Source organism: Bacillus rossius, chromosome 7 (genome assembly GCF_032445375.1).
Source record: "Bacillus rossius redtenbacheri isolate Brsri chromosome 7, Brsri_v3, whole genome shotgun sequence".
Lineage (NCBI taxonomy): Eukaryota > Metazoa > Arthropoda > Insecta > Phasmatodea > Bacillidae > Bacillus > Bacillus rossius.
In genome coordinates this window covers 24,050,556-24,073,526 of record NC_086335.1, presented here as the reverse complement: position 1 = coordinate 24,073,526, position 22,971 = coordinate 24,050,556, and the positions used below count along the sequence as shown (strand labels likewise).

The 22,971-nt window shown below is 36.9% G+C and overlaps 1 protein-coding gene and 1 long non-coding RNA gene across 4 annotated transcripts in view; one reads left to right on the top strand and one right to left on the bottom strand.

Annotated features, from left to right (window-relative positions):
- Positions 1 to 15,478, top strand: part of LOC134533748 (protein Lilipod) — a 104,571-nt gene extending 89,093 nt beyond the window's left edge. Inside the window, exons 11-12 of one of the 3 annotated variants that reach the window (XM_063371362.1) lie at positions 413 to 557; positions 9,011 to 9,101. In XM_063371362.1, coding sequence (XP_063227432.1) covers positions 413 to 521 — 109 coding nt within the window. In that variant the 3' untranslated portion in view covers positions 522 to 557; positions 9,011 to 9,101. Of the gene's footprint in view, positions 1 to 412; positions 558 to 9,010 lie in introns of all 3 variants that reach the window. The other 2 variants (XM_063371363.1, XM_063371364.1) reach the window with 2 other exon arrangements.
- Positions 15,479 to 16,331: 853 nt separating this feature from the next.
- Positions 16,332 to 21,930, bottom strand: LOC134533749 (uncharacterized). Its single transcript, XR_010075386.1, has 2 exons — positions 21,721 to 21,930; positions 16,332 to 16,751 (listed from the first exon to the last, which is right to left on the bottom strand). It is a non-coding gene; the product is annotated as an uncharacterized LOC134533749 (long non-coding RNA).
- Between the last annotated feature and the right edge of the window lie 1,041 nt (positions 21,931 to 22,971).

The following is a 22,971-nucleotide window of genomic DNA, read 5'->3' as shown; positions in this document are numbered from 1 at the left end:
TATCTACCTTTATTCATGCACTCATTAGCAATTAATTGTAACCAGCAGCCTCTTCGGCAAATATATAAAATAATTAAACAACAGCCTACTTATACTAAAAACTCTCATTGTTACTACATCATGTTACTGCTACAGACTGCCAGAAATACACCTGTATTATAAATTTTTGGATACAAACGCTATGACAGTTATCATTTGGAGTACAACACTTCCGCATTTGACGCTAGCGTCCATTGCAGCGCAATCATCACTTACAATAAATAGACGCTCAAAGGAAAACATACCTTTAGGCCTGTACAACTTCTATTTGTAATGCTCTTACATATACATATGTTTATGAATGTAGAGAGGGTAATTGTGGAATCCCAGATGGTTGAAAGGCTGGCATAGTGATGTGTGCTCTGTTTGACAGACTGCATAGCCTTGTGTCTGCTGTGCTTGGGCACAAGCCACCGAGGCAACAAAGCCACTCAGGGGCTTCTAGCCCATTGCCCTCACCTGTCGTGGGGAAAGAAGACTGATTTAGCAGTGCGGCCAACTGTGAGCATGTCACTACTGTATGTAACACCCGTGTGACCATAGTGTACTGGTACCTAACTCACGTTGTGATGACCACAGGGCATCTGTAACAAGAGCAGTTTGTCATAGAGTTGAACCTAGACTTTACACTCCATTTACGCTTCACTAATATTGTTGTGTCCTTACTCTCACCATATTACAATGCAATCCATTCCTGTTAATTGTACTGCAAGAAAGCATGCTTTCCACTGAATTACTCTTTTAATCTGCTTGCTTTTGGCATATTTTTTCCTGTAACGCTATGGAAATCACCCTTTGCAAGTGATGCAAGGATAATATTTTGTATTGCTGCAATATACTTAGCAACTTGTACAAGTTCAGTTGAATTAGGTGTTGGCATCTTTCTGTGTGTGTGTGCATCTTTAATCTGCTGAAGGGATTGTTTTGCTTTGAACTAAACTTTCATAATATGTTTCATGCATTTGCACTTATTTATTGCAAGCATGTTTATTTTTGAGTACAGACCTACAGAGCTATAAGCTTGAAGCTTTTAATGTATAACAATGAAAAATGATAATTTTTTAATGTATTATTTAGAATTTAATACTTTGTTTCACAAAGAGTAACTGACCTAAGTGTTGTTTTCCTTCATTTACACTTTCCGCTTTTCCACATAATTTATTTTTTCCTGTTCTTTGAAAATCTATAATTTGAAGAAGTGTGAAATGTTACAAATATTATGAGTTTTTAATATTTGATTTCATTGAATAATAACAGTGAATGAATGTCTTTCACAAATAATATTTACTTTGTTAATAATGTAGTGTACATAACATTCAGTATGTGAAGTATAAATTGTGCATGACTGGTCCACAATCCTTGTACTTATATACATTCATTACTGTCTTGCTCGGTAATGTATTATTGCCTATAATGTATTATTTATTAATTTGCTCATAGTAAGAGTAGTTTTCAATCAAGAAATATTTTTTCATTTGTATAAATTTCTTCGTTTCAAGTAATGTTAACTGTTTAATCTGTTCAAGGACTTAACCAGTTAGTTACATGTGGTTTTCCAGCACTTGCAATGTACGTACATTGTTTTGGAAGGAGCTGAAGGAGTTTTTGCTTTTACATATTTAGTTTGTTTATTAATATGAAAAGTTATTTTATTTTATTAATATGTACAAAAAATAACATGTAACCTTCACATATCATGAAACAGCCAGACATCTATAAAAAAAATTGTGACTAGCAGCCATTCAGCTAGAAAAGTGATTTTTGCAGTATTGAGTGTTATTGCCTGTTCACATATTGAACAATGTAATCATGTGACGTCCAATATGACTGAGTACAAAAAATTACTCTGTTCTGTTACCGTTAATAAGGTTCATCACAACACAAGATGGCAGCGTGCACACACACACACACACAAAAAAAAAGTCAATATAACCACCAACTGTAGAAACTTAAATCTGTGCATCCCTAAGCAAACCAACCACAAAGATTCAACGATTTTTGCGTCAAACAATTTAGGTCACTTCACTGTTACACAGTCAGTATTACACTACTCAAGTGGAAGTGAACACATGTTGACAACAGGTCTCTGGTCCAGTCGTGGGTGCATGTTCACAGTAGCTAGCCTAGCGACACCGTCACTGCCAGGGTGCGGGGTGCTGATGAACCCCAGATGCCGCTGGAGCGGGAGAGTGTTGTCCTCCTTCGGCAACGTGAAGCTCACCATGGCTCTGGGCTCACTTGCCACGTGGTTACAGGGTGTGGAGTTACTCCTTGCTGTACCAACTGCCACCGATTCATTCGCTTTATTGGAAGTTCTGTCTACTGCTGGGTGGGAGGTGCTGTTATCGATGAACCAGTAAGAAAATGTGCAGGTGTGGAGGACTAGCCATCATTTGGATCTGATGAGATAGCACACAACGGTCGAGGAACCAACATTGCTTCTAGTTGAATTGTCAGTTCCTCAAACTGAAGGATTTGTTGACCGACAACTATCTTCAAATGGTATTTTTTATTTTATTTGATGCCAGCTTCCCAAAGAGCTCCAAAATGTGGCGCTGAAGGTGGGTTGAAGTGCCACTGAATATCTTTGTTTGCCAATTTGTTAGCAATATATTGAGTGAATTGAGGGAGTCATTAGATGTTTCTGCCGCTCTGAGAAGTGGTGACTAGCACCAACAAAGTTTGTGCCACAGTCAGTGTAAACATCCATGAACACCTCTCGTCTGTAAGTAAACCTAAAGAACGCATTTAGAAACATGTTTGCAGATTGATTGCAGATACACCTTCAAGATGAACTTAGTTGCCAAACATACAAACAAACACAAATAGGCTTTCAATATCTTGGCATTTCGAAGATGAAGAGACTTTGATTGCAAATATATCTCCAAAATCAATACATCTACAGACAGAGGGTCTTGCAGCTTAAACTCTTTTAGATGGAAGATTCCCTATTAAGGGTTGGATATAAGTGGCCTTGAATTGAAAACATTTTAGGCACTTGTACATGCTGGCGGTAACTGCACTCTTACCAGTCACAGCCCAGAATTCATGGTAATTCTTGATTAATAGTAGCAAGAGTGGAAGTGGTTTCAGCATGGAGGGGTGTAATGTGGTAAAAGTCGATAAAATCATGACTCTTCTTAGGTAACGACATAAGTTGTTTCACTCCAAACTCAACAGTAGACTGTTGTAATCATCCTCCTCCATCATCAATAATTGGGCATTGTTTTCTGAAGCCTGATGAACACTCCTTTTCATGATGTAGTTCAATGTCTGTCTGAAATGAGTCCTTTTGGACTTGTTTCACACGAAGCCTATTTAAACAGCCAAGCTTTTCAATACTCAGTGGGCCCAACACACCAGTCACCTGCTTCACTCTTGGGACTTGAAATAAAATTCAATACATAAGCCAGGATTCTTTGAATCAGGATTCTTTGAATATAGTCCCATATGTTGAGGCAGGGTTGTTGACCTTTGAAGGAAACTATTTTAAATTTCTTCATTTCGGACTCCTTTTGTTGCACATTAGGATTCAGGTCATGTTTGTACCACTGACATTCCCTTGATACCAGCCATGCAAGTCCTTCGTCACCACAACACGTGACTGATGACTTCTTCTGGAGCTACACCTCTGGACGTACAATCAGCAGAATTGTCAGTGATGGAACATGCCTAATGGATAGGCACTTTGCTATCTTGAATGTTTGCTACCCATTCAGCTACAGATGTCTTGAGGGAACGTGGAGCAGTTCGTATCCATGCTAGTGCAACAGTGGACTAACACTAAGCTGTAAAACTGTTGACTGTGATACATTTCGACTGAATGTGTTCTGCAGTTTTAGAAGTAAGTATGCTCCAAGTAACCCAAGGCAAGGAAGCATTACTGTTTTCAGAGGAGCTACTAGAGATTTGGCAAGCAACAAATATACCTTATTTTCAGTCCTGCTCAAGCTTTGCAGATAAACAACTGCTGAATTACATTGTTAGTGGCTGCATCACTGAAGCCATGAATTTGGTAGGACTGTTCACCCACATCTGATATTAAGCGTGGCACAGAAACTTGACTACTCACAGGAAGTTGGCAAGTAAAAAAGTTATAATTCATGAATATCCTTTGATGGGGCAGCATTCCAATCAAGGCCCAGTAACCAAAAACTCTATGAAAAGAGCTTGGCTTAAAATCCAACTGGCATTATTGAACCCTAAAGAATTATAAATTTTTTCAATTTCTGACAGAATACCTTGTTTGGAAATATTCCTGGAAACATGGTCAATGTGGTGTGAAAATGTATCGGTTGTTGAATCCCACTCAATGCCAGCACATTGATAACTTTCTTGTCTTCCTGTAAACTTACTTGCCATTCCCTGCGACACTCTGGTACAAATTCCAACATCTCAAAACCACCAGTAGTTGTATCAGCTCCGACTGTAATGCAAGAGCCAATTACACTGATGCTGCACCTGTTATGATGTTATTTACGAATACATCTTCATAAAAACTCTCGCAGTATTAGGAATGTGAGCCTGTTCATCCATAGCAAGTTGCTGGAGAGCCCTCATGGGGCAGATGAAACTCCATAAGTCCATAAGCTGGTATTCCTGAATTTGCTGATTGAGGTTCCACACCACAGGATCACTTGGTAGATTGGTCATCTTGATGTAAATGTCCTTGGTGATACATCTTGCAGATGTTAACACCACAGAATGGAGGCAAAACTAAGTAATGATGCCAGTGATGCAATTGTATGCAGTAACAAAGGAACATAAGCATGTTGCACGTGGTCAACACTCGGAATTGTATTCAACATAATTGTGCTGTAAAATTGACAAAAAAGTAATCACTGTGAATATGAACATTAATGAACTGTTTTCTCTCAGGGATTATCTCATCTGGCCAGGAGGATCAAAAAAACGTTTGCGTCTTGAACAATTTAATAGCGTGACGTCCGACAATGACAGAGTACAAAAAATTACTGCTTCCAAATATTGTTAATAGAGTTTAACACAACACAAGATGGTGGTGTGTGCACACACACAAAAAAAATGTCAACATAACCACCAACTGCAGAAATATAAAACTTCATATTCCTAAACAGTGTCTACATGAAGAGTCAATTTGTTTTTACTTTTTCTCTTTGGATTGGCATTTGTATCTCTATGAGCAGACTTAAATGATGTACATTTATTACTAGGCTTTAGGATTTGTGATTACTTATTGAATTTATAATTTTTAAAGGTTAGTCAAACAAAATGGTTTTTGTGTGGATAGAAAATTGCAAGTATTGTAAATTGTAATATAATTATTTTAGTGGTATTTTATAGGTACATAACAAATATTTTGAAATATGTATAATGAAGTCCCCAGACTTTGAACAATTTTTAGTTTATTTTGGAGACACGTGTCGGCTGCTCTAGGCTAGTGGGAGCTAGCACTGGAGGGAGAGGTTGTCTTGTTCTGATACAGAAATATCAAATTACTGTCAGCATCTTGTTTTCTTCAGTGTTCCTGCTTGGAACAAAGATTCCTCATTTTGTATGTACCATAGATCTTATTACTCTGTATTTATGCAGCATCTTTCGTGTCATGGGTGTAATTCATGTGCACAGTACTCATATTCTCGTCTCCCAAAACTCACAGCTGGCATACAGGAAGATGGGATGGTTGGTTGTATTTTCTTACTTTGAGCTTCCTTCTGTGTGCCTGTAATATTTTGTCATGGTTAGTTTGAAAGAAGTTACACTCATGGAGGATGTGGAATGGGAGGGAAGAGACAGAGAGGCAAGGGGAGAGGAGAGGAGAAGAGAAAAGGATGTCCTGTGGTTCTTGCTTCTCTCTACCACTCCGTAGATGACTCAGAGAAACCAGTGTGTGAACATCCCAAAGCTGTGTGTGAAATGGCATGATAGATTCTTAATCTAGTAAAATAGTATATGTATTATACACACTGGAGTTTCTAATTACCTAATATTTATAGCCCATATTTAAGTTGGTTCAAAATGAGTACATAGTGAATACTTTTGACAGCCCCACTGAGCTCCAATGCTGTAAAGTGTGCACAAAGGGAAATATGTTGCTTCTGTGTTGCTGCCAAGTTACGTCCTAACTGTGAAACTGGGAACATTCAAGAGTTCTCAGTCAGGAAGTTTCAAAGCCAAGCTTCAAATCCTCAAACTTTTTTATAGGCAGCTCAGATATTGAATATTGGACGTATTTTGCCTAGGCTGCACACATGTACAGCACGGACATAAGTTTTAAACAACTTAATCTTCGCTGCCTTTATGTGCCTCTGACATCTGCAGTGACTGTGTCGTCCTGGGTGAAGGGACGAGACTTTGGTGATAGGAGCGATGTTTTGCATCTTGTCCTGTAGTCTCTTCTGCATAGCTTTCCGATATTCTGTCCAAATAGTTTCAAATTTCTCACAATTTCGTGTGATTGTGATTGAAATCAGCATCATAATGAAAACTGTGTCAGCACAACTGGTTGGACATTAGAGCTATAATAGGCCTTGTGCATTGTAGTGTTTCATTAGCCCAATGTTTCAAAGAGGTTTCACTTGTGTTACTAGCTACACCTACAGACCTATGTTACAAGTGACAGTGCAATGCTATGCCCTATACAATTTCGCATCCAAATAAACTTTCTATGAATATTTTATTTTAAGAAAAATATAAAAAATTTGCCAAGTTTCATTTTCCTTATTGTATTATTCATTAATTGATGTATGTGCACACTAGTGTTTATTTTCTCTTTCTAATAATTTTCATTCTCATTGTTTGCATAGAATAAACAATCAACACTAGTACTTGTCATAAACCTTTTAGATTGAAAGTACTGGCTAAACATTGCAGCTGCAGCGTGACTCTGAACACCTTGTGTTAGTATACTTATATAGAGAAACAGATCATCTAGTTTACAACATCCACACTTTCCAGCATCTAGACATTTTATCTTCATTCAATGCTAATGAGTTTTTTTATTGTGTTCAATTTTTATGGCCTCGCAGGCTTATTTGTTGATTATTTTTTCTGCAAGTTTTCATTTCTTTCATTAAGTTTTACATTTGATGTAACATAGAGATTTGGTAAAGATTTTTTCACTGATGTAGTATGCTCGCAATGAAATTGAAAAACTGCAACCAAAAATTAAGCACATTAAAATTATATTTAACTGATCCGTTTAGATTTCTAAGTTGTTCTAAACAACCAGTGCAGGAAAAATTTAATTGTACTTCATTATTGTAGAATAGAGAATGTTAAAAACTAATTATAAGTAAATGTTCACCCCTAACTGAAAATGTGTGTGGAGGTTGGATCCATGTCAGTATTTAGTGCCAATAAAAATACAGCTAAACTGTGTATTACTCTATTAATATGCATTTGTATGGCCTACAGTATGATAGAATAACTTTTTTAAATATAAGCAATTAAAGTGAACATATAATTGTGTACATTTTTAGTTATTTTTATTTTGATTATGGTGGATTCACTATATTTTTCTAGGTAAAATGCAGTAAGTATGTTAGAAATGTTGCAGAATCGATCTGTTTTGCCATAGTGGATTAGTATTAATAGTACAATATTTTACAGGGTCTTGACTCATTATAGTTTTTTTCTCAAACACGAGTTTTTGTTTATACTATTTTTACTCTCTGTTGCAATTGACTTACATACTTACTTTTTATGTTTAAATTAATATTATTAATGATAATGCTAGTTTTATATATACCTAATTCTTCTAAAAAAAACAATTTAGAAGAAATATTAACTGCATGCTATGCCTTATTTTCAAGAAGCCCAAAACGTGTCTAATTTTGTGTCTGAGCAAGTGGCACAGTAGTAAACAATCACATGTAACATTCAGGGGACATTGTTTTGAACACTGGTTTCCCATGGCTTCCTGAAATCACTCAGGCAAATGCTGGGGTGGTTTTTGACAATATGCATAGGGCATAGCCTGGGCGTAGATCCAGAAGGTGGCGGGGAGGGGGGGGGGGGGGGAGGTTTTGCAGGAATTAAGAAGACCTGCACTGTGGGTGCCTACTTGCGCTTGCAAAATCATTAACTGTGAAATGAGAATAATAACAGTAATTCAGCAGATCCCTCCTGGGAATCCTACAGATTTTCACCCCTGGGGCCTAGCCTTTTCGTTTTCTAGATTCCCTAATTTGTGTTTTGCAAGACCATCTTTAATGACCTCGTCTGCAGATGTTAAACCAAAATAATAATTCTATACACACACACATATATATATGTATATACATACATATTGTAATGTTTGTTCCAGAGAACTAACACATGCATTGCCCTTATGTGTTCATTATAGTGCGTGTTGTATTTCTACATAAAGGGCGAATTACGCAGTGCTGCTATTCCTCGGCTTCTTATTTTGTTCTAGAGCAGATTACCGGCAAAGGAAGCAGCTATCGTTGACTTATTTCGATGATGCTACTAAAAATGTAAGAAGACACCAGCATTCGGAAATAATTTTTTTGTGTGGACAGAAGTGGTTCTGTGACAAAGAAAAAGAAAAGTTTCGATACCAAAATGGAAGTACTGGAGGCATTCCAAATCCAGAAACAAGGACCAAGAATTTAAAAAAAAACTGTATTTGGCTGGATGTCTAGCAAATGCATACAGTGCCTATCTTCATTAGCAACTGTTTAGACACAGCACTTCTCAGGTAGCTACTGATAATATGATGTGGGCAGTGAAGTTAGCAACTGTACCCCAGAAACCGCTGGACTCAGCAACTTCACTCTTTTAGAGGCCAGTGAACAATAGAAGCCGCCCACATCTTTAGCAATTTCACCAGCAAATTTTCTGGCTAATTAAGAAGCGAACAAAAGCAGCAACATGTAAATCTCCCTTTTGTGAATAGAATTTTGATGTATTGTGCATGCTAATTAATGTGAATCTCACTGATGGTAAATTTGAATGGAAATCACTTGATAATGTGTGGATGTTTCAGGTTCTGGAACTGCCTACGCCTTCTTCTGGGACAGTGGAATGTAATCCAAAGACTCTCACCTTTACAGTTGCATTACATCATGTATCATGATGAATAAATGCCAACCGGTTGTTTATCATTTCATTAAAAGTATTTGTACGTTTAGTAAGAATCTGCCAAGTTAGCCATAACTTGTTAGCATTTTTCTGTTATCTTTACTTTTTATTTGCTCAATCAATGTTTTTTTAAGTGTTAATAAGTGTAAAATAAAATTATTTCATACGTAGTGCTGATCACTATATTTTATATATTATTTTTACACACTGCCATAATTGTTTATATTTTTTGATCTTGATTTATTGCACTTTGGCCCAGTTATATTTATATACATGTATATAAACTGTACTGACAATATTTAAGTGTGTGTAAGTTCCGTTGTGAGTTGAGTAATGTTGTGGTGATATTTTGTAATGGAGCATCACTATAAAAATTCTTTTGGTAACTAGTGTTGATAGGTTGTATGTTGTGAGTAGTGTTATACATACCCTTCACATGGAAGAAAGTAAGACTTAAAGTAAGATTGATCCATATAGGTCAGTTGCATCTTCATTTTCACTAAAAAATTTTACAAAGCTCAGCACGATTATAATTTTGTGTGGGTATGAATTTTAAAGTTTTTCAAAATTATGCTCTCTGTTGTCTTTTGTATTAAGGTCTGTGTGGTATCCCATCAGAGGGAAGCAAACAATGTTTAATTTATTGTGGGTGTGATTGTGGTGTTATGTAGTGAATATTATAAAATCATCATTTGGTTCTGCAGATTGTACATGAATTTTATTAATGCAATTTCTCAATGTATTTTTGGTTCATGGATTTGTGTTCTATAGCATGCAGCTGCCGTAAATTAATCACTATTGTCGCTGGAGATGCAAAACCTTGTATGCTAATTTTTCAATCTCAGTCTACGAAAATCAGTAAAACTATTCTGTTGTAAGACTATCTTCAAATTGAAAACATTTTAGATGCAGTCTTTTTTACCTCTCCAAAATTTATCAAGTAGGACCTTTCACGTTTTGCATCTAAGTGGCTGGTTTTAACCAGGAGTCTCATTACATTTTAATTTGTTAATAATTCTGATTATCTCATCATTTTTTTGCAACTGTGCAGTAAGTTATAATAGAACTTCTTCTACTAAAAAGAACACCAAACTTTATTTTGGGATAGTGTTTCGTTCTTTACTTTAAAAAGACTGTATTGCTGTCATTTTTAAAAGAATGTTGATATGATAGTTAACATTAGTTGAAACTTCCATCATTACAATGCCAGTGGTGATTTTCAGAAGTTGTATAGCTTCCTGTTTATTTAGCAAGTTAACTTTTCCTGAACTGCTTCACTTGAGTGAGCTTAGGGCCATTGGTATTTTGTAAAAACATTAAGGATGTATCTGATCAATCTTATATTCAATAGACATATTTAACATTTTAAAATGTATGTTCTTGATAATGACTTAACCACAGGAATAGTGTGGTGTCCACAGCACCGGATATAATATTATGTTTATCAAAATTATACATTATAACTTTGATAATGTTTGGTAATCTTTTCAAGTTAAAATAACTTGGAAAATAAGTTTGTATTAAGGAGCCATGAACAAGCATTCTAACCCCTTTTTTTTTTGGTCAAAGTATTTCATATAATCATCATAGTCCAGGCTTAACTGATTCATTATACATAAACTACCTCACATTTTTCATGCTGGAGGTTAGGCTGTACAAACAACTCCTAAAATAATAATTTTTAATTGCAGTGAATTTAGAGATATCTTAGCTGATACTCTATCCTTCATGTAATCACCATTAGCTGTGATTCGACTCTGCTTAATTCAAACCAATCCTGTCAGGCCGGTGATTTTTTTTCCATTGCACCATTCATTTAACAATTTTTCCCAAGTGAATCATCTGTTCATTTCTGTTCCAGTATTAAATGTCGGATATATTCCCGCTAGTACAACCGACAGCATCAGACTTATGTAAGTATTTGATAGAGTCGTTATTTCATACGATTGTGCGCACAGTTGACTTGCTTAAAACTAAAGTGCAACCAACATAAGTGTGGCCTTCATTACATTATGCACCCCGAAATACTTCTCGTTTTGTCTCAAATACTTGAACACGATGCAGTACGTTCTCACTTGGAAGAAATGATTCCAATTTGATTCCAACTGCAGGTGCTTACTCACGTACAGTTACCAGCAGACGAATGGGCCTACGTTGCTGTGTGTTTGTGCGTGCGAGTTCCCTTCCAATAGCTAGACTGAAGTTCATCATGTCCTGGGTTGTAGCCGGACGACAACGGTATGACACGGCAGCATACACACGGATGTAAAAACATTGGTCCTTAACACTCCATAGCCGCAACTTAACTTGCAATAGATTATGTTTGTACAACAGCCGATGGCGTAGTCAGACCTGCGCATGCATCTCTTCGCCCCTCGTATAGATAACTGTATGCCATGGTACATCTGTTGTTTACCGAGTTGAAGCAGACTGCGCGGCATCATGCCCAACCTTTTTTTTGCCTGTGGCAATATCATGCTGAGTGAAATTTACAGACGTGCTGTTCAAGACTGGGGCATTAAAATTAACATTGCGCTAAATTAATTTGTGCAATCTGAAGCTGTACTAAGTTGAGGGAATTGGAGTAAATTGTTAATTATTATTGTTGCTACTATAGTTGATTCTTGGTTTTTATACACAACTTTTTTTAATATAGCTTATAATAGTGAATAATTTAAAAAAATTCATTGTTTTAGCTAATTCTGCATAGCAGTGTTCTGATGATAACACCAATAACTCAGTTATCTTTAATTTTGAACTTAATGAATTTTTGGGTAAAGATTAAATTAAATTAAATAATACAATTAGACAAAACCCAATTATGACAATGATCGTGAGTAGAACTTTGACTGAATTTCATATATTATTATCAGTGTATTTTTCCCATACATTTATTTACCACAAATTTCTAGCTGTATGACAATAAATTACACATGAATTATTTGGAATTTAACCTATTTTTAATTAAGTTGTATTGTTTCCTTTAACACCTTCAGTTCAAAGTAAATTAAGTAATTTACTTGTGCATATATGTGGGATATATCAGTTATTTGATCTTTTTAAACTAACTTGTATTCTGTAAGATTTTTAGTCATGTAGTTTCTTAATATTAATATAAAAGCAACTGCATTCCATACATATTGGAATTTTAATATAAGGCTGCGATAGTATTTAACAAGACATTAGTGGTGTATGTGTGTGTACCAATTGTGATAGTATACACTGTTAACTTATGCATATCCAATTATCCCCTTAACAGTGGGATTCCAAAATTTCTCATCTCTTGCTCTAGTATGTTATACGTGGACGTTTTAAAACTAAACATATATAAGTAACATGCCTTGAAACCTCCAGGAGATTGCAGAGTTTTCAAACCAGTGTCTTCCCAAAAAAACTGTCGGGTGCATTTCACACCCTTGTATACAAGCATAGTTAAATATTGAACTTTTTATAGTGTAATACTGTGCAGAAATTACTTTTTTTTTTAACTTTGTTCTGATTTCTATTTGGTATTGCTTAGTTTAGTTGACTGGTGACCAGACGTTTCACTCTCAGGGCCAGTATATGTCGTCGGGGGTCTCCCTCTTATTGTGGTGCCACGTTGGTTTGCATTGTGTGGATGTGTTCCAGGCAGTAACCAAGTTATCTTCTGTTGGCTAATGTGTGGGTTGTGGAGACTGTGCATAGCCAGTAAATTCATACTTTTAGACTGAGCTATCACCTTTGCTCATACACTTTTGTGTGATACTAAGTGCAAGAAAGGAACTGCTAAAATATTTTTTTTTAATTTTAAATTTACAAGAGTGGGCTGTCTTGTGTGATTTTAATTCCCTGTTGTTTTTCCTAGGCTGTTAAGAATACAATGACAGTAAGGTGTGGATAATGTATGAGTGTATCACCAGTTCAGAAAAATACAAAAAAAAAAAAAACTAAGATCTCTTGATCATCACTAAGATAGGAACCCATTGTAATGGGTGGTGATGCTTTGAAGTTTCTGGTTATTTTAGGATTCTAAGCTCTCGCTGTATTTCTTTACTTCATGAAACAAAACATTATGTATCTTGATACAACTGCAGATGTTATGCTATGCTCTTACGATCCATGTTTTTCTATAGTAAAATATTTACTATTTTACATCAGTTTAAACTGACAGTTTCCAAACACTGTCTAATCTAATCCACTTATATAATTCTTTGGTCTTAGAATTTGAGTGATTTTAGTTGGTTGCTTTTCGTGTTGAAGGGCTTTGTGGAAGTGTTTTGTTGACAAGCTGCTCTGAGACTGATTCGTGAACACACATTTCACTGCTGTGCTGTTGGGTATGTTCACAAGGGTTTGTGAAACTTGCACATTCCCGTCTCTGCTGTACGTCACGCAACGGAAGCCCGAGATTATGTTTCTCTGTTTACTTTGCTGGTGTTATTATTTTGTGTTTAGTGTGAGTGTATGTATGCACTTCTGTTCCTATTTCCAGCCAAACTTCTCTCTTGTCCTATTTTTATTTTTACTTCAAGGGTTGCAATTGACATGGGTTACAAAGACTGCTGTGGAGATTACGTACCACATAATTAGTAGAAATGTAAAAATATGGTGTTTAAAACCAAAGTTAGAAATTGTTGTGGCTTTTGGTTTATATTCATTGATTCTGTAGCATTCTTTTGTATGTGTGTGTGAAATTAATAATGACTGAAACACATTTTTTTTTACTTTTGTACTATAATACATATTTTTGAAAATCCTTTTATCATCTGTTTTGTTGCATTGTTGAGGAAACAAACAAAGGAAATAATTTTTGAACATTTTAGAGTCACAAGATGTTTTATTAGGATACTTTTATGGGGTGAGTATTTGTTATAGTTTAAGACCCTTTATGCAGAGCCGGATCGGGGGTAGGGACTAAAATTAAAATAATTACAGGCAGGACCATATGCGGGATTTCATTTTGTGAAAAGGGGGAGGGGGGGGGAATAGAACCACTTTTTCTGCTGTTTTTCTCTCAATTGTTTTCTATTTATTGGTAGGAATAATATTTTTATATATATTTTAGGATTGGGGGATGGGGGGAGGAGTATATCCCCTCCATCCTTTCCTGTGTGTACACCTTTGAGTACAGGAGAACGTTAAGAGAAAGAGAAGTATATGTTGCAGTAAATCAGAATCCTTACAACCATATTCTACCTTCAAATAAACATACCGTCTTAAAAATATCTACAATATCTTGTCACAAAGATTTGGATATACAATCATATTTCATTGTATTGTTTCTATTTTGTTACAATTTTTTTTCTTCCAAAAAAATTGTTTTCCATAGTCACAATCAGTTGCCTGTTGGCTATTTAATCAATTAAACCTGGAGGTATTCCATACCACCCAAAATGTGTGTGAATGTTGTGACGACAAGTGAAGGTTGTGTTTTTTTTTACAGTTCCCATCTTATATGTAGGCAGTGACATGAAAAAAGTGTCTTGCTCTTTTATCTTGAGTTTCTGAGTTGTTCCTCTGTGGTAAATATTGTTGGCATGAAGTTCTCACATATGTGCTGTGTGTTACGAGATTAACACCTGTGCACAATACCCAACAAGCATGCCCTACCATTCTAATTATGTAGTGTGTTTATCAGGATTTTGTTCACACACACACACAGATTGAAGAATGACATGTGTAATAACCCCGTTGTTCAGTGGGGGATGCTGAAATCAGCTCACTAAGTGTGTTCATGTATGGTTAAAGTACAGCTACAACTCACCATGCGGCAGGTAAACATTTATCATGCCCCACAATGAATGACTCACCTTTAAAAAATGCACCTTTTAGTCATTAGGTGTATGACACTTTCACTAATTTCAAGTGTTCCCATTAGAACTGCAGGATTACTGTCTCAATTTTTTTCCACCCCATTTGAATAGGATGGTGGAGATATTTTGAAACAAATACTGTAAGAACACTTGCTTTCTGTATTTTAGTAGAATTTTTAAGTCTATTATGTGTGCACATCATGTTTGTGTGTGTATACATGAGCACTTATGTGCAATTGTGGCATTAATTCTAAAAGTAACACCATATTTTTACATTAATGTTGGTCAGTGTTGTGACACTGTGTGTTACAAATATTTTATAATATTCTAGCATTATTTCGTACTTTCATAAAACTGTTTTTGTAGTGTATGTTGTGCATTGTGTGATTTGCTTATTGCATTTGTAGTAATTTCACATGTTTTGTCTAGTTGAGTTAAACTATTTATGTATAGTCATATATTACATTAATTTGTAGTCTTTTACCGTAATTTTTGTGAATTCCAATAAATCGTACTGTATAAAAATTTGTGTATAATGTATTTATGTACTGGTGATTAAAGCAACCACACTGGTTTGATTTGTATTTTAAAGAAATTTTATTTTGAGAGACTTCTTCCCAAGAAATTGCTCATGGATTTCTATATTTGTAGGAATGTTTCAACATCATATAACACAACTAGTTTATTGCTGACTGCTTTGGTCATGTAAATTTTAAGACATATCAGTTTTACAAAAAAAATTGTAATGGGTTTTTAAACATGGTAAAAGAAAGTAAAAATAACCTAATTATAATAATTTTATAAAGTTACTATAGTGCATATTCCCAGTGACTTTTGTTTTCCCAACCTAGTCATGGAACATAGCCACAGGAGTATGGGATGTTTCTAAATTTTCACTAAGATAAAAATAATTGTGTACTAAGGCGCATTACATTGTACTTAAAAAAAATTAAGTTTGTATGGAAGAATTAAGTACTTTAAGATTGATATTAAACAAAATTTGATTGGTGGAAACAGACTCCCGAGATTCCCGATTATCCACGCTAATCAAAGGAAACAGTGCCACAGATAATCCAAAATCTATAAAAATCACAAGGTTGGATGTAGGGCCAAGCAGGTAACTGCTCCTTGATGACGACTGCAACGTCGACGGTAACGTCGATGATCGCTTCACCCAGAGGCCAAGCAACTCTAACGTCACATGATTCAAGGGATCGGAGAGCTAAACTCAACAAAGTATAGAAACAGGAATTTTAAAATGGCCAACCTGGTTCGAATAAGGAGTAGAAAGGGTTAAATGAGTTCCTAATTGCTAATAGAATTTAAAAAAAATTTTCCATATGATTTTTAAAAAAGCTCCATATCCTTCAAGACGTAATTTTGATTCTGATCCGTAAGCTTGGGTTCAATAAAATCTATTCATTTTCAAAATTATTTTTTTATAAGCATTTATTAATATAAAAAACACATGATATTAAACAAGTAGTGAATACATCTGTGAACAAACTCCTTCAGGTGATAATGAAGGGATAGATGACAGGTTAAGGCAAGACGTTGCGTGGCAACCAAGGTGTCGACATACGCGCATTGTCCACGGGGAAGCAAGGGAGCAGAGAGATCATCTTGCTCCAGGATCTCTCATCGCTAGCTCACCCTCGGGGCTGTGCCACCTGCGGAGCACGAGTGTCTGTCCCGATGCTGCCTGACGGAGCATCACGGGCAGTCGATTGTTCATAGTCTCTATTGTCGTCAGCATCTGTCAAACAGGATTCTGTTTGGATGTGCAGCTGTGAGCAACCTCTTCCCCGTGTTGAGAGCTAAGTTTGTTGTTCCATCGTCAGGCGACTTCAGCTGTAACACATTGAAAACATTTTATAAAGCACATGTTCAAAATGCTGCAATTAGAAAATTGCTTACTGGGAAGCATTTCATTTCAAATGCACTACAATGAGTTTAATTTGATATGGTTTTTATGTCACATGGTTATGCACAGAGACTTCAACAGCAGGACCGCTGTAATTATAGTGGGCTATCAATCACCTGGATACGGACCCAGTGAACATAAATCAGAGCCATGCTGGCTGACCCCGATTTACAAATAGGCCAACCGGGCATTTGCCCAGAGTGCCAATGTTTGAGGTGCAAAAAAAAATAAGACAAAAAAATTTTAGGGATGGGAAAAGTAAGTTCAGCAGCATACAGTAATGATTCATGTCAACTCATTTAACAATAGTCAGAATGTCCCACTTGCAATGGTATATTAGAACTGTTTAATAGACTATTTACAACAAATCATACATCAAATTGAAGGTAAACTAACTTAATTTTTCTTAACAATATGTGCACCTTTAGTTAACATGGCACACATCCAACCTAAAGTCAAATTCTTCCCACACTTTGGCTAACACATCCGGAGTAACTGGCAGTAGCGGTGGAACGTAGACACAATTTTTTATAAAGCCCCAAGGGAAAAAAAACATTGCATGGCATTATGTCAGGTGAACATGGAGACCAGCGAAAAAGAGCTCTCTGTCATCTCAACCATTATGACCAATCCAGTGGTCAGAAACTTCGACGTTCAACCACTTTCGTACAAAGAGATCCCAATGGGGAGGGCTGAAATTACAGATTCATTCTTAGCAAATTGCAGAACACAAAATGCTTTCAGCTCAGGAGTGTGTCATTTTGCGTAGGTGGCGCTGCAAGCGAGAAAACAACAAAACGGTACTGGTGCATGCGCTTATCTAAACTGTTTTGAATTCTCTAATTGTGACCTTCAACCAGAACTCTAAAACGCTTACAGTTGATACTTTTAAAATTTACAGCTGGGACATGATTTTATGGATTTACTGTATAGTATGTTATAACTCATGTTTCATTATGGTAGTTATTGCAGCCCTTATAAAACTACAACATGCAATTATTAAATTTTAATAAGAAAAAATAAATAATTACAGCATATGTCTTTGAAAAACCTTAGTAATTAGTTGCAGAATGTGCTGTTTTAAAACTGATGATAAATAAGGTTGATTTGTAACATTGTACAGTGTTTGGAGGGAACTGGAAAAGGCAGGGGGGCGGCTCAAGAGTATCTGCCCGAAGCGCTGGCTGACTGAAATGGGGGCCTGCATGCAGGGCCGTTGGAGTCGAACCCACGGCACTCGTTGCATGAGAGCGACGTGTTAACGATCGCGGTCATCGAGCACCCGGCCCTGCACTCCATTGTTATTCAGGGAGTCTAGCAGGTCACAAAAAGTCCCATAATAAACAGTAATAGTGCGGAAGTCATGAAACCTTTTAATTTCCAGCAGCCTTTTGGTGAATTGTGTTTGGTTTTTTCAATGGCGGGAAATAGACACTAAAAATTTTGAAATCTGTGCAACCCATTGGCTTTCAATTGAACCAGCTGTACGCAGGATTCTGGAGCAGTGGGAAGAACTAAAGCTAAATTTTTCACTTTCAAGGGTTCAAGACAATTGCTACATGCTAATCTTTTGTACAAGATGTATTGTGATGACTCAAATCAACTTTACATGTTTTACCTTAAAAATACTTTAAAAGATCTACAAATATAACTAAAAGCATTTGAAGGTGAAGACAATGAGCCCACAAAATACTGGATACTCTAGTGCTTCTCATACAATCAAGTGGAATAAACATAGTTTTTCCAACTGTTGATTTGTTGATAACACCAGTTCCGAACGAATGTATGCACACAAATCCACACCTTGGCTTTACATTTGAACAGAAATTGTCCATGTCAAGGTTGTCTCAAGAAAATAAAAATTATTTGAAGAGGTGCATTGAATTTAGTACGAAACTCAAAGGGGATTCAACAAAGACTACCAATTAACGTCACTATCCTGAAAAAAAGTCAATGTTAAATGTTGAAGAAACATTAAACGTAAATGAAAATAATAAAATAGCCGATATAGTCAAAGAATTGGGTTTTAGTAGCGATTTCATAGACGGTATGCTGCAAGAATGGCATAATATCAACTTCATTAAGTGGAATAACACTGCTAACACTGTTTGTATTTTGGAGTGAGGTTTTGTAGTATAAAAATGCTGTAGGAGAGAATCCTTTTTCTTTGATTTCACAATTGGCAATCACTATTCTATCATTGCCAAAATTCAAATGCTGAAGTCGAAAGAGAGTTCTAGGAACATTATAAAAACAAATCAACGCATTAGATTGTCGTTAAAAACTACTAATGCGTTGATCCTGTTGAGAGATCAGTTGAAAAAAAAAATAAAGATTGTACATCTTTTGGAATACCGTCGGAAGAGCTGAAACTCATTGAAACGAACAGAAGTTATTCTTTTGCAACAAAAACCATTGAACTTCAACATCAGCTTTTGAGCGACGTTCAACCCTCTACGTCAAATGTGGCTGTGTCGGATGAGCATGAGACAGAAGAATTGTTCGATTTATTAAGTGACGACGATGAATAGCTTACATATTTTGTTTAATCTGATTTCAATTCTTGTTACCTTTTGTTACAAATGCTATTCCATATTTATAGTATTGTTACGAACGTTAGCAAGGCCACAACACGCGCAGGTGCAGAGCTAGCTGGGCTGCATCACATGCCGCCGCAACATGAGATGTGCCGTGCGGACCTGGGTCGCCGCTTCTCCTCCCTCCAGCCCTCCACTCCCCGCGCGGCGCTGATAGACATCTGACACCGACACGTGTTTCGAGAGATTTTTGCCGTCGGGTCGGCGCGGAATGACGCGATTGGCCCCAGCCGCGCTCGTGAGTTCCAGAAATGGCGGCTGATATATAAAAAGAGGACGTCGGCCTCAGCAGGAGAGTTAAGAGAGAGAGAGAGTTCAGGCGGGAGCCTTCCCGCGGCGGAGCTTCCGGGCGATAGTGCCGCGGGTGCGGCAAAGTGGCGAAGTTCTTGGACAAAGATTCCAGGGCAAGGAGTGAGTGAGTTCAGTGGAGTCGGGAGTTTTCCCGCGGCGGAGTTTCCGGGTGATAAGAGCGGCGAAGTCCCTGGACGAAGGTTCCAGGGCGAAGAGTTCAGTTCCGGGTTATAGTGTCGCGGGCGCGGCGGAGTTCCGAGCGAGGCATCGAGTGGGATCTCGGCGAAGGCAAGTGCTATGGTGGCGGCGGAGTGCGGGGATGGAGTCCCGCGGCTGAGATCCACGAGGGGTGCTGCGGCGAGAGTTGCGCCAGAAGTGCGGCCCAGCGAGGCGTGTGGATTGTAAGAAACGAGTGACTGGTGAAGCAACATTTTTAAGTGCAATTGATTATTTGGAAATTTTATAAGATTAATTGTAAGTGACATAAGTAGTGGCCATCAATAAAACTGTGTGTGTAATAAAATCTTTAATTGGGCTATCCTTTACGAACCCGCGGTAAATCGTAACAGTATTTTTGGCAATTGTGATTTTAACAACAATTTATGTGATTGTTACAAAGATGATAATTAAACGTTAGCATTTTTATATTTATGTTGTTGCCCGCGATACGTTACTTAATTATAATTTAATTACCTTCCAACAAAATTTTTATTAATTTTTTTTTCACTGTTTACAAATAACTTTAACTATTGGAGGTACTGACACAATACAAAGCATAAATGTTCGGGTGAGAATCAAAACCTGTATTACTGCGAACACTATTTTGTAGTGATACAGTTGTTTTCATGTAAATATACAAATACCTGTAATTTTTCAGTTACATTTATAAATAAACATCTACAGTGTATATAGACTAGTTAAATACATAACACAGACAATGGATATCGTCCCTGGCCTGTAACCATCCTAGCCAAGGGCACCCATGCCTGTGGGCAATGCCCCCCTCCCCTCCTTTTCAGCTCACGTGGAAACGAAAGAAAATATAGTGTAGTCAGGTGTTTTTTTTTAAGAAAATTATTAAAAGTACCAGGGCCTAGTATTTTAATGACAGGACAAAGTTTTTAACAGGGTTGGAACTAGAATTTTTTTTATGGCAAAGTCACCATTCATCTCCCAAAATATTACAAATACCCCGATATCTAGGTCCCTCCTGCAAACTATCATCTGGGCACCCTGATCCCAGCATGTGCCTATAGTGAGTGGGGGAACCCATGACAGCAGAGGCGGCTACTGGGAGGGGCTGTTTTACAAAGAGGGATGCATTTACAGAACATGACATTGACTAAGACAGATATTTGCCTTGGAATATGTACCAATTCATGGTCTCAATAAAATAATTTTTAATGTTTCTAAAACTTTTGATAAAATAACAGTTACGCCCATGAATTTAAGTATCTAAGTAAATATGAATACGATATACCCTCTCAAATAAAACATTCACTCCCACCGCCCCTAGCTGGAGCCTAGAGCCAGGAGAGAACCCAATGACCTTCCCTATTGTATGATGTACAACTTTACAAACATCGAAATTTTATACATATACAGGACCATCCAGATGCAGAGGGGGGTCAAAATCCCCGGGGCCCAGACATCAAGGGACCCCAGTTAATTTTCTATTTTCTATTTTTTTTTAATTTATGAGTTGACTCTGAGAGTGGGACCAAATATAATTAATTGAAAACCTACAAGTTACACAATACGCTCAGGTCACATTTACAGTTATGGCCATTGTAACGTTTGCAATCTTATATATATATATATATATATATATATATATATATATATGCATGCTTAGCAATGGCGTATGTCCAAAAGCTTACATCAAGTCATGCACTCCCATTGCACAAATCTTTCAAAGATTATATTTATTTATTTATTTAACTGTGTAGTTGGAAATATTTGACACTAATAAATGGGGAAGGGGCTCTGTGCAAGGTCACCAACGCACCTGCGCCACGGCCACACGCGCCTGCACACGCCGCGGGAGTCCCTCTTGTGGCGCGGCGCGCACGGCTTGAAGGGCACGGGCACCGGCCCGCGGTAGTGCGGCCTCAGCGACCACGTGTCGCGGGCCGCCGCCAGGCCCAGCAGCCACGCCAGCAGCGCCGCCGCCAGCAGCGCGCAGCTCCACACGCGCATCCCGGCAGCTCCGGCCCGGCCCCGGTCGCCGGCTTCTTATAGCGCCGCGCCTTCATCTTCTCTATCCGGCGTGACGCGTGGAGGGTGACTCACCGCCGGCCGGATGTTTGGCTTGTTTTTTTTTTATCCAGCCACTGGTGTTTGCGCGAGTAATCTTTCACGAGAAGAGATAGGCTAGGATCGTCAGAGGATTTCCTACGTCATCAATACATACGTACTTCCAGGGATTACTTCAGCGGTCTTCGACGTGTGAAGGATCGATTGTTAACCGAGCTGCAGTGTTGCGGGCCGCAAGGAATCAAACATATCTATCACTAAATCACTATTATCATTACGATGACTTTTTTCTCGCAAGAACTTTATGTACTTAAAAAAACTGCCAAACGATATTCTTCAAAGTATTTAATTTTATATCTATCATTACAATTAATGTTTAGGAAGTCAAAACATTTATTTCAATTTTTTTAATACGATATTTTATTTGACAGTTTTTTTTTTTTTTTTTTTTTTTTTTTTTTTTTCCCAATAATTTAACGATGTTGATTTAACTGCCAACTGAAGGAATTCGAAGTGAATTTTACAAATGTATATCAGTCAGCCAGTTCCTTAGTTTTTTACAATGCATTCCTTCGAGTTAAGCCGTTCACATATTTGCGTCTGTGAAAGAGAGAAGCTATAAACGGAGCATAAAATTGGAGGTTTGGAAATGGTTCTTTCTCGATATATGTAGAGTAAAATGTAAAAATATATATAATTTTAAATTGATCTTTTCAATAGGTATTATGACATCTTATTTCAATAAGATAATTTCCACCCCTTGAAGTAATGATAGGTATGTGATATAAAATTTACTTTAAACAAAAGTTTTTAACAATATTTAATTTAACAAAAATAATCATTACCTAATTAGATATAGCACATGTGTTATTTCTTTTCTTATTTCAATCCCAGGTTTTTTGAACACCTTGCAGTAATGGTTTATTTTATCAAAAATTGTTTCAGACAAAGGTTTTAGGTAACAATTATACGATTTACATACTATTTGAGCAGATTTAATAGT